We start from the raw sequence: 12,249 nt of genomic DNA on the forward strand, positions 1-12,249 counted from the left end.
GCGATTGGGGCGAGCCGGGACGCGCATGCGCGAGCCGCGGGGGCGGGGGCGGGGCCGAGGGCGGCGCGCGCACCGTCCTCCGGGTGTCCTGCGCCTCCGCGGGCCCGCGCCTGGCTGACCTGCGGGGTTCGTGCTGGCGCAAGGTCGGGAGGCAGACGCCGCTTCACGATGAACTCCTTGACGCGGACGGTGCGGGAAGTGCTGAAGGCCATGGGCAGCGCGCCCTGCTTTGACAGAGTGTGTGACAAGGTATTGGCGGCTCCCTCGGATGGGACAGCGAGTCCGGCGCGGGCAGCGCCTGGGACGAATGCGTAGGCTGTCTTACTGAGCGTGGGTGATTGCCATTAGTTTTTAAAAAGACTTTTTTTTTTATTTATTTGAGAGGCAGAGTTACGGGGGGGACAGGGGACAAGGGAGGTCTTCCATCCGCTGGTCCACTTCCCAGATGGCCACACTGGCCGGAGCTGGACCGGGCCGGAGCCAGGAGCGTCCTCCGGGTCTCCCAGGCAGGTGCAGGGGCCCATCTTCCGCTGAGCAGACTCTCAGAAGTTGCAGTAAGTTTGAAGAATGGTATGTGCTGTATCTGAGTGGGCGCTATCCAACAGAAACACAAAGCAAGCTGCGAATACGGCCGCAAGTGTAATTATAGATCGCGTTAGAGCCACATGTTAAAGAAGCCGGCAGGATGGGTGCTTGGCGTAGTATTTAAGACAGCACTTGGGGTCGACGCCGCGGCTCACTAGGCTAATCCTCCACCTTGCGGCGCTGGCACACCGGGTTCTAGTCCCGGTCGGGGCGCCGGATTCTGTCCTGGTTGCTCCTCTTCCAGCCCAGCTCTCTGCTGTGGCCAGGGAGTGCAGTGGAGGATGGCCCAGGTGCTTGGGCCCTGCACCCCATGGGAGACCAGGAGAAGCACCTGGCTTCTGCCATTGGATCAGCGCGGTACGCCGGCCGCAGCGCGCTGGCCGCGGCGGCCATTGGAGGGTGAACCAACGGCAAAGGAAGACCTTTCTCTCTCTGTCTCTCTCTCTCACTGTCCACTCTGCCTGTCAAAAAAAAAAAAAAAAAAAAAAAAAAAAAGACAAGACAGCACTTGGGACACCAGAGCACCTGGATTAGAGTGACGGCTTGCTGCTGCAGTACACCATGAGAGGCAGCAGGTGATAGTTTAAGTAGTTGGGTCCCTGCCTCCCATGTGCGACACTTGGGTTGAGTTCCCAGACCCTGGCTGTTGCTGGCATTTGATAAATAAACCAGTGAATGAATCTCTTTCTCTTTGCCTTTCAAATGAATACAATATAAATGTAAAGAAGAGAAATAGGTGAAATTAATTTTAGTAATATAAGTAACTGTATATTCAACATGTCATCAATTTAACATGTCAACGATATAAACAGTATTAATTTTTTCATATCTAATCTTTCTTTCTTTTTTTTTTTTTTTTTTTTGACAGGCAGAGTTAGACAGTGAGAAAGAGAGACAGAGAGAAAGGTCTTCCTTTTTTCCGTAGGTTCACCCCCCAAATGGCCGCTACAGCCGGCACGTTGCACAGATCCGAAGCCAGGAGCCAGGTGCTTCCTCCTGGTCTCCCACGCAGGTGCAGGGCCCAAGCACTTGGGCCATCCACCACTGCCTTCACGGGCCACAGCAGAGAGCTGGACTGGAAGAAGAGCAACCAGGACATAACCAGCACTCAACCAGGACTAGAACCCAGAGTGCCAGCGCCGCAGGCGGAGGATTAGCCTAGTGAGCCGTGGCGCTGGCCAAATCTTTATTTTTTTAAATATTTATTTATTTGAAAGGCAGAGTTACAGAGAGGCAGAGAGAGAGAGAGAGAGGTCTTCCATCCACTGGTTCATTCCTAAAATGGCTGCAAGGGCCAGAGCTGCCTTTATTCGAAGCCAGGAGCCAGGAGTTTCCTCTGGGTCTCCCACACGGGTGCAGGGGCCCAAGGACTTGGGCCATCATCCACTTCTTTCCCAGCCCATAACAGAGAGCTGGATCGCAAGTGGAGCAGCCAGGACTTGAACCGACGTCTATATGGGATGCTGCCACTGTAGGCGGCGGCTTTACCCACTACGCCACAGCGCTGGCCCCTCTGACCTTTCTAAGTATATGCCATGTCTTTGCACTGAACTTTGAGTTGTTGGTTCAAATCATGAAACTTCCACAATGTTTTAGCATCAAATAGATTGGTTTTTTTTTTTTCCTCTCCATGTCTGCCTGATGATTCTTTATGTCCAAGGCCAACATTTGGCATAGCACTTAAAGCACTGCTTGGGATAACCCACTGTCTGTTGGAGAATCTGGATGCAAGTCCGGGCTCCGTTCCCTATTCCAGCTTTTTGCTGATATGCACCCTGGGGGGCAGCAGGTAGCTCAAGTGGTTAGGTCACTGCCACCTTCAAGGGGAATCTGCATCGAGTCCTGGCTCTGGGCTCTATCCTGGCATGACCCTGGGTGTTGTGGGCATTTGGGGAATGACTCAGCAAATAGAGATCTCTCTGTCTCTCTCCTTCTGCCCCTCCCTCTTCCTCAAATAAATAAATAACTTAAAAAAAAGAAAATGTTTCATTAGTGTGGTTTTAGTCACCTCAGTGAACCATAATTGTGATTTTATGAAAAATAGTTATTTATTATAACACCAGAGATTTTTCAAAGCAAGAAATGCTCACTTTTAAAATGCAGGATTTTTAGATGTAAATTGTTAAAACAGTAAATTGGGAGGCCGGCGCCGCGGCTCACTAGGCTAATCCTCCACCTTGCGGCGCCGGCACACCGGGTTCTAGTCCCGGTCGGGGCGCCGGATTCTGCCCCGGCTGCCCCTCTTCCAGTCCAGCTCTCTGCTGTGGCCAGGGAGTGCAGTGGAGGATGGCCAAGTACTTGGGCCCTGCACCCCATGGGAGACCAGAGTAAGCACCTGGCTCCTGGCTCCTGCCATCGGATCAGCGCGGTGCGCCGGCTGCAGCGGCGGCCATTGGAGGGTGAACCAACGGCAAAGGAAGACCTTTCTCTCTCTGTCTCTCTCTCTCACTGTCCACTCTGCCTGTCAAAAAAAAAAAAAAAAAAAAAAAAACAGTAAATTGGTATAAAGATGTATATGGCCTCCCAGAAATATCTGTATTCTTACTGCTTTTGTTAAAATGAGAAGGGATAATGTTTCTCGGTATAAAAGGCAAGTGAGCAGGCCAGCCTGCAGCACCAGCATCCCATAGTGGTGCCAGTTTGAGTCCCAGCTGTTGTACTTCAGATCCAGCTTCCTGCTAAATGTGCCAGGGAAGGCAGAGGAAGATGGCCAAAGTGCTCGGGGCCCTGCCCCAAGAAGCTCCTGGCTCCTGGCTTCAGTCTGGCCCAGCTCCGGTCATTGCAGCCATTAGAGGAGTGAACAGGTGGATGGAAGATACCTCTCTCACTCTCTGATCTCTCCCTGTCTCTCTTTGTAACTCTGCCTTTCAAATACGTAAAATAAATAAATCTTTAGACAACTAAATAAAAAGAGGCAAGAGATGTACAATATTGTTGCTTCAAGTCTCCTCATTACCCACTCCTGCGGTGGCCTCACTGGTTCACTAAATACTCTGATAGATAATAGCACCTCACCAAAGCAAACTGCACTTTCTTTTTTTTTTTTTTTTTTTTGATTATATGAAACAGTGCTATCCTGATTGCCAATAACCTCTAACAGATTCTTTAAATGATTTTTTAAGTCAACAAATCAAGTGGAAAAACACTTTAAAATTTGGCTGATAATATCCCAATGGGAGTTTGGTTTTGGTTGAATGATTTTGATCCAGCATAGGAACCTGGTAATATGCTCTCAGAAATGATCTGTTGAAGAGGCTCATTCAGTCAATCCTAGTACAGATACCAGGTCAATACCTAAGATCTTCCACCACAACATTCTTTGTATTAGCCTATTTTCTTTTTCTTTCTTTTTTTTTTTTTTTAAGATTTATTTATATATTTGAATGGCAGTTACAGAGACAGAGAGGCAGAGGCATCCATCCGCTGGTTCAGTCCCTAGACGGTCGCAACCAATCCAAAGCTAGAAGCCAGGAGCTTCTTCCGGGTCTCCCGGGTGCAGGGGCCTAAGCACTTGGGCCATTTGCTGCTGCTTTCCCAGGCCACAGCAGAGAGATGGATTGGAAGTGGAGCAGCTGGGACCCAAACCGATGCCCATCTGGGATGCCGGCACTGCAGGTGGTGGCTTTAACCGCTACACCACACACCCCACCACCACAGTGCTGGCCCCTGCCCTAAGATCTTTTATGTACCTATCTCAAATTGGCCATGACTAGAATCACTACCACTACTTCCCTGCAGGATCCTGGGTTATCTTTGGTATTGTTAGGCTACAGTGTGTTAAAAAAAATATGAAATTGGGGCTGGTGTTGTGGCATAGCAGATAAAGTTGCTGCCTGTGATGCTGGCATCCTATATGGGCGCCAGTTTGAATCCCAACTACTCCACATCCAATCCAGCTCTCTGCTATGGCCTGGGAAAGCAGTCGAAGATGCCCCAAGTGCTTGGGCCCCTGCACCCACGCAGTAGACCTGGAGGAAGCTCCTGGCTCCTGGCTTCCGTCTTTGTGGCCATCTGCGGAGTGAACCACCAGGTGGAAAACCTCTCTCTCTCTTGCTGCCTCTGCCTCTCTGTAACTCTGCCTTTCAAATAAATAAATAAATCTTAAAAAAAAAAGAATAAGAAGAAAGAAAGCAATGAGTCTATTCCATTGACAATTATACAGATATTCAGACTTTGTTCTGATGAGGGTCCAGCTGCTTATATGGGGAAGTCCAGGGTATCAACCAGGTGGAGGCCCCCTTTTTATTTATTTATTTGAAAGAGCTACAGAGAGGAAGATAGATTTTCCATCCATTTTATTCTCTCCCCAGATTGCTGTAATAGCCAGGGCAGAGCCAGGAGCCAGGAGCTTTTCTAACAGATCCCCCACGTGGATAGCAGAGGCCCAAACACTTGGGCCATCCTCCGCTTCTTTTCCAGGCCATTAGCAGAGAGCTGGACTGGAAATGGAGCACCCAGGACACAAACTGGCACCCACATAGGATGCTAGCGTTGCAGGTGACAGCTTTACCTGCTGCGCCACCTCACCGGCCCCGGAGGCCTCTTTTTGAAATCTCCTTACATTTGTCTCTTTCTTTAGACTGACCACCGCTAAGAGCAGGGATTAAGCCTCATTTGTTGTTAATTTGTCAGAACCTTATTTAAAGTCCCTCACAGAGTCAGGCATTTGGTGCTGCGTGAACACACTGCTTGGGATGACTGTGTCCAATTTCACAATGCGGGGTTTGAGTCCCACCAGCTCTACTTCTGATTCCAGCATCGTGCTAATGTGCACCCTGGAAGCAGCAGGTGATGGCTCAAGTAGTTAGGTCCTTGCCACCCATGTGTAAGACCCAAATGGAGTTCTAAGTTCTTGGCTTCAGCCTAACCTGACCTGGCTATGTGGGCTTTGGGGGAGTGACTAGCAGATGGAAAATTTCTCTCTCTCTCTCAATCTCAATCTCAATCTCAATCTCTCTCTCCATCTCTGTGTTTGTCTGCCTTTCAAATAAATTAATGTAAATAAATAATTTTAAGACCCGCACAAATGCCTGAGTAAGATGAGTTTACACCTTGTTCCTGCTTGATGTGTCTTACTAGTTTATAAAGACATCTCGTGACTAAATCATTTATTGCCATAAACAGGCTATATCCTACTCTAATATTTATTTTTTCCATTGATTTACATGTTGTGCAAAAACATGACATAAAATTGTTTTGGATGCTTTTTGCATGGTTCTGTTTTCCTTCTGGGCTTTTTGTGGAGTTAAACAATAATAATGTGTACTTATAAAATCTGCAGAATCTTTGTATTGGGAGCCTTCAGGGAACTGTGTATTGAGAGATTTTCTAACTTAGCAGGGAGATGTGAAGGCAGGCAGACCTAGAACTAACTCAGTTCTGTCACATTTTAAGTGACCTTGCAAATAGATCACTCTGAATGTATCTGCAAAGTAGAAGTTATCCCTTCTTTATTGTACAGTATACTTATATCCCACACAGCAGTGTCTCAGTGATGGGCCACATACATGGTGGTGATCCCATAAAAATATAGTGGAGTTGAAAAATTCCTATCACCCAGGGAACACAGAGCTGGCGAAGAGGAGACGCAGAAGAGAAAGAAGCCCCATGGAAATTCACAGTGACGAGTGCAGCAGAAGCTTCCGCAGACCTCAGTCAGCTCCTTGAAAAGCTGGAAAATGTGAAGGATTTTCACGAATGCAGAGAAATGTTCCCTGTGCATTATCTGCCTACCAGTAAATCTATGATGGGGGGCGGGGCGGGGCGGGGGGAGAAAACCAGCATAGTGGACACTTCCTGAAAAGTGTCACCTCCTCAGGATCCTCAGGCCGGCCCTACGGGGGTGTCCAGGAGACAGCAACACCAGAGTGTCACCTCCCTGCTCGCCTTCCAGGGACTAGCTATGGCAGTAGACCTCGTAGTCTGGACCCTGTGTGGGCCTCAGCTGGGCTAATGCGTGTGTGTGTGTCTGTTTTTTTTTTAACAGAAAAGTTTAAAAAGATTAAATTTAAAATGCTTCTAGAAGAAAGATAGAGAGATAGAAAATTATAGCTCTATCATGTGTTTCAAGCTAAGCGGTACTATAAAAGAACCAGAGAGTTTTACTTGTTTTGAAGTTATAAAGTAAAAGTATTATAAAACTCAAGTTAGTTTATTACTGAGGAAGAGAAGTACTTTGGGAGTCAGTGTAGCTCCGGTACGCGGGTCTGTAAGTGTGCAGCTCTGCACAGTCATGTCCTTGGCCTTCACGTTCTGTCACCTCCAGCAGCCTCGAGCCCTGCGAGCTCTGTTCACGTGAGAGCCCTGTACGGCCGCAGCATTTTTATCTTTCACACCACGTTTTCACTGTACCTCTTTATGCCTGGCTACGCAAAGACCATTGATGACGACTGCTCAGAGCGCGCAGCACAGGAGCCTGGTGCACAGGTTTGGGTCCAGGAGCGACAGCTGTACCTTGCGGCCCAGAGGTGCAGCAGGCGCCACCAGCAAGGCCTGCATCACCGCGCTCTGCACTGTTCACACAATGACAGTCACCTAGCGGCACATTCCCAGGACACGTGCCTGACGTGCATGGCGTATGACAGCGCTCAATAAATGGTGGTCATCTGGAACTGAGCTATTTGGCGCCGAATTTCTGAATCAACTTTTTTGGGGGATTTCAGTTTTAATCTAGTGACTGTTTGGGCTTTTCTAGTATCACAGAATGAATGTTCAAAATGTTTTTCTTTTTTCTTTTCTTTTTTTTTTTTAACATTTAGGTGACTCTGGTCTCTGCTGCCCCTGGGAAAGTGATTTGTGAAATGAAAGTGGAAGAGCAGCATACCAACAAATTGGGCACCCTCCACGGCGGCTTGACAGCCACCTTGGTAGACGTCATATCAACAGTGGCGCTGATGTGCACAGAGAGAGGCGCACCCGGTGTCAGTGTTGACTTGAACATAACGTACGTAGCCCAGATAACTTGTTCATAACTTTCACAGGACCTGAGATTCAATTAGCTGTTTGTCCTTAAGCTGTAAGATCTGCCCTAAGATACTGCACAGCCTTACAAGCGAGAACTGGAGGAGTTAATTTCCAAGTACAGTCATCTTCAGTCTCCATGGGGGACTGTTCCAGGACCTCCAAGGATACCAAAACCTGTGGATGCTTGAGTCCCTTCTATAAAATGGTGCAGTGTTTGCATGTAACCTAAGCACATCTCGCGGTAGACTTTTCTTTTTATCATTTCTACATGACTTACACTATCAAACAAAATACAAATGCTGACTGTATGGTATATGTGTCCGTACTAAAGGGGAACGGTCACAAACATTCAGAAAATTAGGGCATCAGCCTTTTTTTTTTTTTTTACAGGCAGAGTTAGACAGTGAGAGACAGAGAGAAAGGTCTTCCTTCCGTTGGTTCACCCTCCAAAATGGCCGGTGCACTGCGCCAATCTGAAGGCAGGAGCCAGGTGCTTCCTCCTGGTCTCCCATGTGGGTACAGGGCCCAAGTACTTGAGCCATCCTCCACTGCACTCCCGGGCCACAGCAGAGAGCTGGACTGGAAGAGGAGCAACTGGGACAGAACCAGCGCCCTGACCGGGACTAGAACCCCGGGTGCCAGCACCACAGGCAGAGGATTAGCCTAGTGAGCTGCGGTGCCAGCCTATCCTTGCTTTCTAAGCAGGAACATAAACTTTAAGGAAATTAAACATTGTATTCATCTTCATCCCCCCACCCCAAAGATGTAAGTTAGCTAAGTAAATTTGGCAATTTAAGATTACAAGTGGGTAGAAACTACATCTTTAGAAATATGTAATTATTCCTCTGTATCCATAGGCTCCATATCTGTGATTTCAACCAAGTTCAGGGGGAAAATACTTAAAAAAAAAAAAAATGTGCATACTGGGGGAGGTGTTTGGCGCAGTGGCTAAGATCTCACTTGGAAAAACCTCCGTTCCATATCAGAGTGCCTGGGTCTAAGTGTCAGCTCTGCTTCTAATTCCAGCTTCCTACAAATGCATGCCCTGGGAGACAGCAGGGGATGGCATAGAAACTTGGGTCCCTGCCACCCGTGAGGGAGACCTGGATTGTGTTCTGGGCTCCTTGCTTTGGCCTGGGCCAGCCATAGCTGTTTCATGAATTTGGGAAGTAAACCAACAGATGGAAGATCTGTCTCTGTCTGATTTTCAAATAGATTAAAAAAATCATTTTAAAAAATGTGCATATGAGGGGTGGATGTTATGGTGTGGCAGGGTAAGCCACCTCTTCAGGTGCCTGTATCCCATCTTGAATGCCTGGGATGGGGTCCCACCTCTGCTTCCCAGCCAGCTTCCTGCTCATGCTTCCTCCTGGGTGGCAGCAGATGATGGCTCACGCACTTGGGTTCCTGCTACCCAACACTGTAGACCCAGATGGAGCTCCTGACTCCTGGCTTTGACCTGGCCCAGCCCTAGCTGTTGCAGGTGTTTGGGGAGTGAACTAGTAATGAAAGATTTTAGTCTGTTGTTCTGACTTTGAAATAAATAAAAATGAGTAAACATTTTTAAAAAGTGCAGAACTTTTTTCCTTATTATTATTCCCTAACAAGACAATTGAACAGCTATTTATATGCTATTTACGTTTTATTAGGTACTGTAAATAACCTAGAGGTGCTTTAAAGTATATGGCTGGATGTATGGAGGTTGTATGCCAATACTGTGCCATTTTATATGTGGGAACCGGGCATCCAGATTTTGATATTCAGGAGGTTCCTGCAACCAGTGTCCCACAGATAACAAGAGACAAGTACACAATTCATCACCAGGAGTATAAGGGGTTCATATTAATTCCTTAATTTTTTTATCAGCAAAATGATCAAGTGATCATTTTATTAACAAAAACACCTTTGGCGTGTTTATGATGAAATATACCAAAATATGGAACAAAATTGTGTGTAAACTAATTTTTTAAATTTATTTATTTTATTTGAAAGGCAGAATTACAGAGAGGCCGAGGCAAAGAGGAAGAAAGAGAGAAGTCTTCCATCTGCTGGTTCACTCACTCCCCAGATGGCCACAACAGCTGGAGCCACCCACATGGGAGACCCAGAAGAAGCTCCTGGCTTGTGGCTTAGGATCCGCGCAGCTCCAGCTGTTGTGGCCAATTGGGGAGTGAACCAGCAGATGGAAGACCAATCTCTCTCTCTGCCTCTCCTTCTCTCTCTGTGTAACACTGCCTTTCAAATAAATGAATAAATCTTTAACAACAACAACAAAAAGAGTAACTCATAGATGGAATAGATATCACAGCTAAAATAACCAGTATTGTAAGTCCCACAGTTCCAGAAACACATCTCCATCCTCCAAACATCATATGTTCAATCCAGGCATCCTCTTTGTTTTGTTGGACCATTTTTTTTTTTTTTTAAAGATTTATTATTTGAAAGTCAGAGTTACACAGAGAGAGGAGAGGCAGAGAGAGAGAGAGAGTCTTCCATCATGGTTCACTCCCCAAATGGCCGCAACGGCTGGAGCTGCACCGGTCCAAGCCAGGAGCCAGGAGCCTCCTCCGGGTCTCCCACGCGGGTGCAGGGGCCCAAGGACTTGGGCCATCCTCTACTGCTTTCCCAGGCCATAGCAGAGAGCTGGATTGGAAGTGGAGCAGCCGGGTCTCGAACCGGCGCCCATATGGGATGCCTGCGCTTCAGGCCAGGGCGTTAACCCGCTGCGCCACAGCCCCTTGCTGGACCTTTTGATCTCCCCAGTTTAATAATTTGTATCTGTAGGATCACCTCATTGGATAAGATAAACTATAAATTGTACGCAGGACAGCAAAAAAGAAACTGAGTTCTTAGATTGCTTAAATTCTAATTATTGAATCAAGACATAGACATCAAGTGATGCTTTACCTAGGAAGTTAAGAAGTCAGAAAAAAGCTAGGTGAAGTCCTCCACTAGCCCCAAATATGACGTGAGAAACTTAAAGGGGAGAAATAAAAATGTTTTCATATTTATCAGAATAGAAACTTACATGGAAGGACTGGTTAAGATAGAACCTGAACAGGATCACTCATTCCAATTTGATAGTGCAAAAAGTTAGCCAGAAGTTTTCTTCAACTATTTTTAGTAATAAAATAAGTCACATAGGAAGGCTGCTAATGGGCTTACAACAACATCCCCTTCTAAAAATTATTTGCCATTGGCCAGCACCGCGGCTCACTTGGCTAATCCTCGGCCTTGCGGCGCCGGCACACCGGGTTCTAGTCCCGGTTGGGGCGCCAGATTCTGTCCCGGTTGCCCCTCTTCCAGGCCAGCTCTCTGCTGTGGCCCGGGAGTGCAGTGGAGGATGGCTCAAGTGCCTGGGCCCTGCACCCGCATGGGAGACCAGGAGGAAGCACCTGGCTCCTGGCTTCAGATCAGCACAGCGCGCCAGCCATAGTGGCCATTTCGGGGGTGAACCAATGGAAAAGGAAGACCTTTCTCTCTGTCTAACTCAGCCTGTCAAAAAAAAAAATTATTTGCCATTGGGACCAGCATTGTGGCACAGGTTAAGCCTCCACTGGCATCCATATTGAGGTGCTAATTCGAATCCCAGCTACTGCGCTGCAAAGGCCAACAGATGCTGGTTCAAGCACCTTGCCACCCATGTGGGAGACCAGGATGGAGTTCTTTGTTCCTGGCTTCAGTCTGGCCCAGATCTGGCTGATGTGGCTACTTGGGGAGTGAAGTAGTAGATAAGAGAGCTATGTGTGTGTCCCTCTGTCGCTGTTTCAAATGAACCTTTTTAAAAAATTTTGCCATTCACTGTATTTAAATTTGTTTCATTTCAAGGTACATGGCACCTGCGAAAATAGGAGAAGATATACTGATTACAGCGCACATCCTGAAGCAGGGGAGAACACTTGCATTTGCCTCGGTCGATCTGACCAGCAAGGCCACGGGAAAATTAATAGCACAAGGCAGGCACACAAAGCACCTGGGAAACTGAGAAAACAGCCTGCAGCCTAAAGAAACAATGAATATCAAATATAAACTTGACTTGAACAAATATAATGCTGAAATAAATCACCACAACAGAAGTAGCTAAGAAACACTTTCTTGGGAGGATGGGACCTAGGAACCAAGTAGAGTGGGTGGTGGGCTGTCTGTGTTTCATTGTAAGCATCTTCTGTTTTTTAATTATATGCATAAATGGGTACAAAATTCAAGGCTCAAAATGCTACGAAAACTTGAGTAGGGGCCAGCATTGTGGTATACTGGGTTAAGCCACCGCCTTAATGCTGGCATCCCCTGTGGGTGCTGGTTCAAGACACAGCTGCTCCAGTTCCAGTCCAGCTCCCTGCTAACGCACCAGGGAAAAGCAGCAAACGACCTGCCACCCACATGGGAGACCTGGAGGAAGTTCAGAGTGCTGACTAAGTTAGGGCTGGCACAGCCCTGACCTTTGCAGCCATTTGGGTAGTAAACCAGCAAATGGAAGATCTGTCTCTCCCTCTAACTTTCAAATTAAAAAAAAGTTAAAAAAAGGAAAAAACTTAGGTAAAGCTAAGCGGCTAGAAGGGCCACTCTAAGATTACTTTAAATTGACAAGGGTAGGAACCATCCAGCCTGTGGACCATGAGACCTACAAAATCATTTGGCCTGGCCCTGCCAACTCAACCACAGGCAGGACTGCAAATTCAGTAAAGCTGTAGCAGGCTGATT

General features: G+C 47.3%; 1 protein-coding gene across 1 annotated transcript; it reads left to right on the forward strand.

The window, feature by feature from the left end:
• Positions 1-21: 21 nt before the first annotated feature.
• Positions 22-11,624, forward strand: ACOT13 (acyl-CoA thioesterase 13). Its single transcript, XM_002714224.5, has 3 exons — positions 22-249; positions 7,344-7,528; positions 11,377-11,624. The coding sequence occupies exons 1-3, from the start codon at positions 169-171 to the stop codon at positions 11,531-11,533; spliced, it is 423 nt and encodes a 140-aa protein (XP_002714270.1). The 5' UTR covers positions 22-168; the 3' UTR covers positions 11,534-11,624.
• The last annotated feature ends 625 nt before the right edge of the window (positions 11,625-12,249 follow it).

The sequence above is a fragment of the Oryctolagus cuniculus genome, chromosome 5, assembly GCF_964237555.1.
Source record: "Oryctolagus cuniculus chromosome 5, mOryCun1.1, whole genome shotgun sequence".
NCBI lineage: Eukaryota > Metazoa > Chordata > Mammalia > Lagomorpha > Leporidae > Oryctolagus > Oryctolagus cuniculus.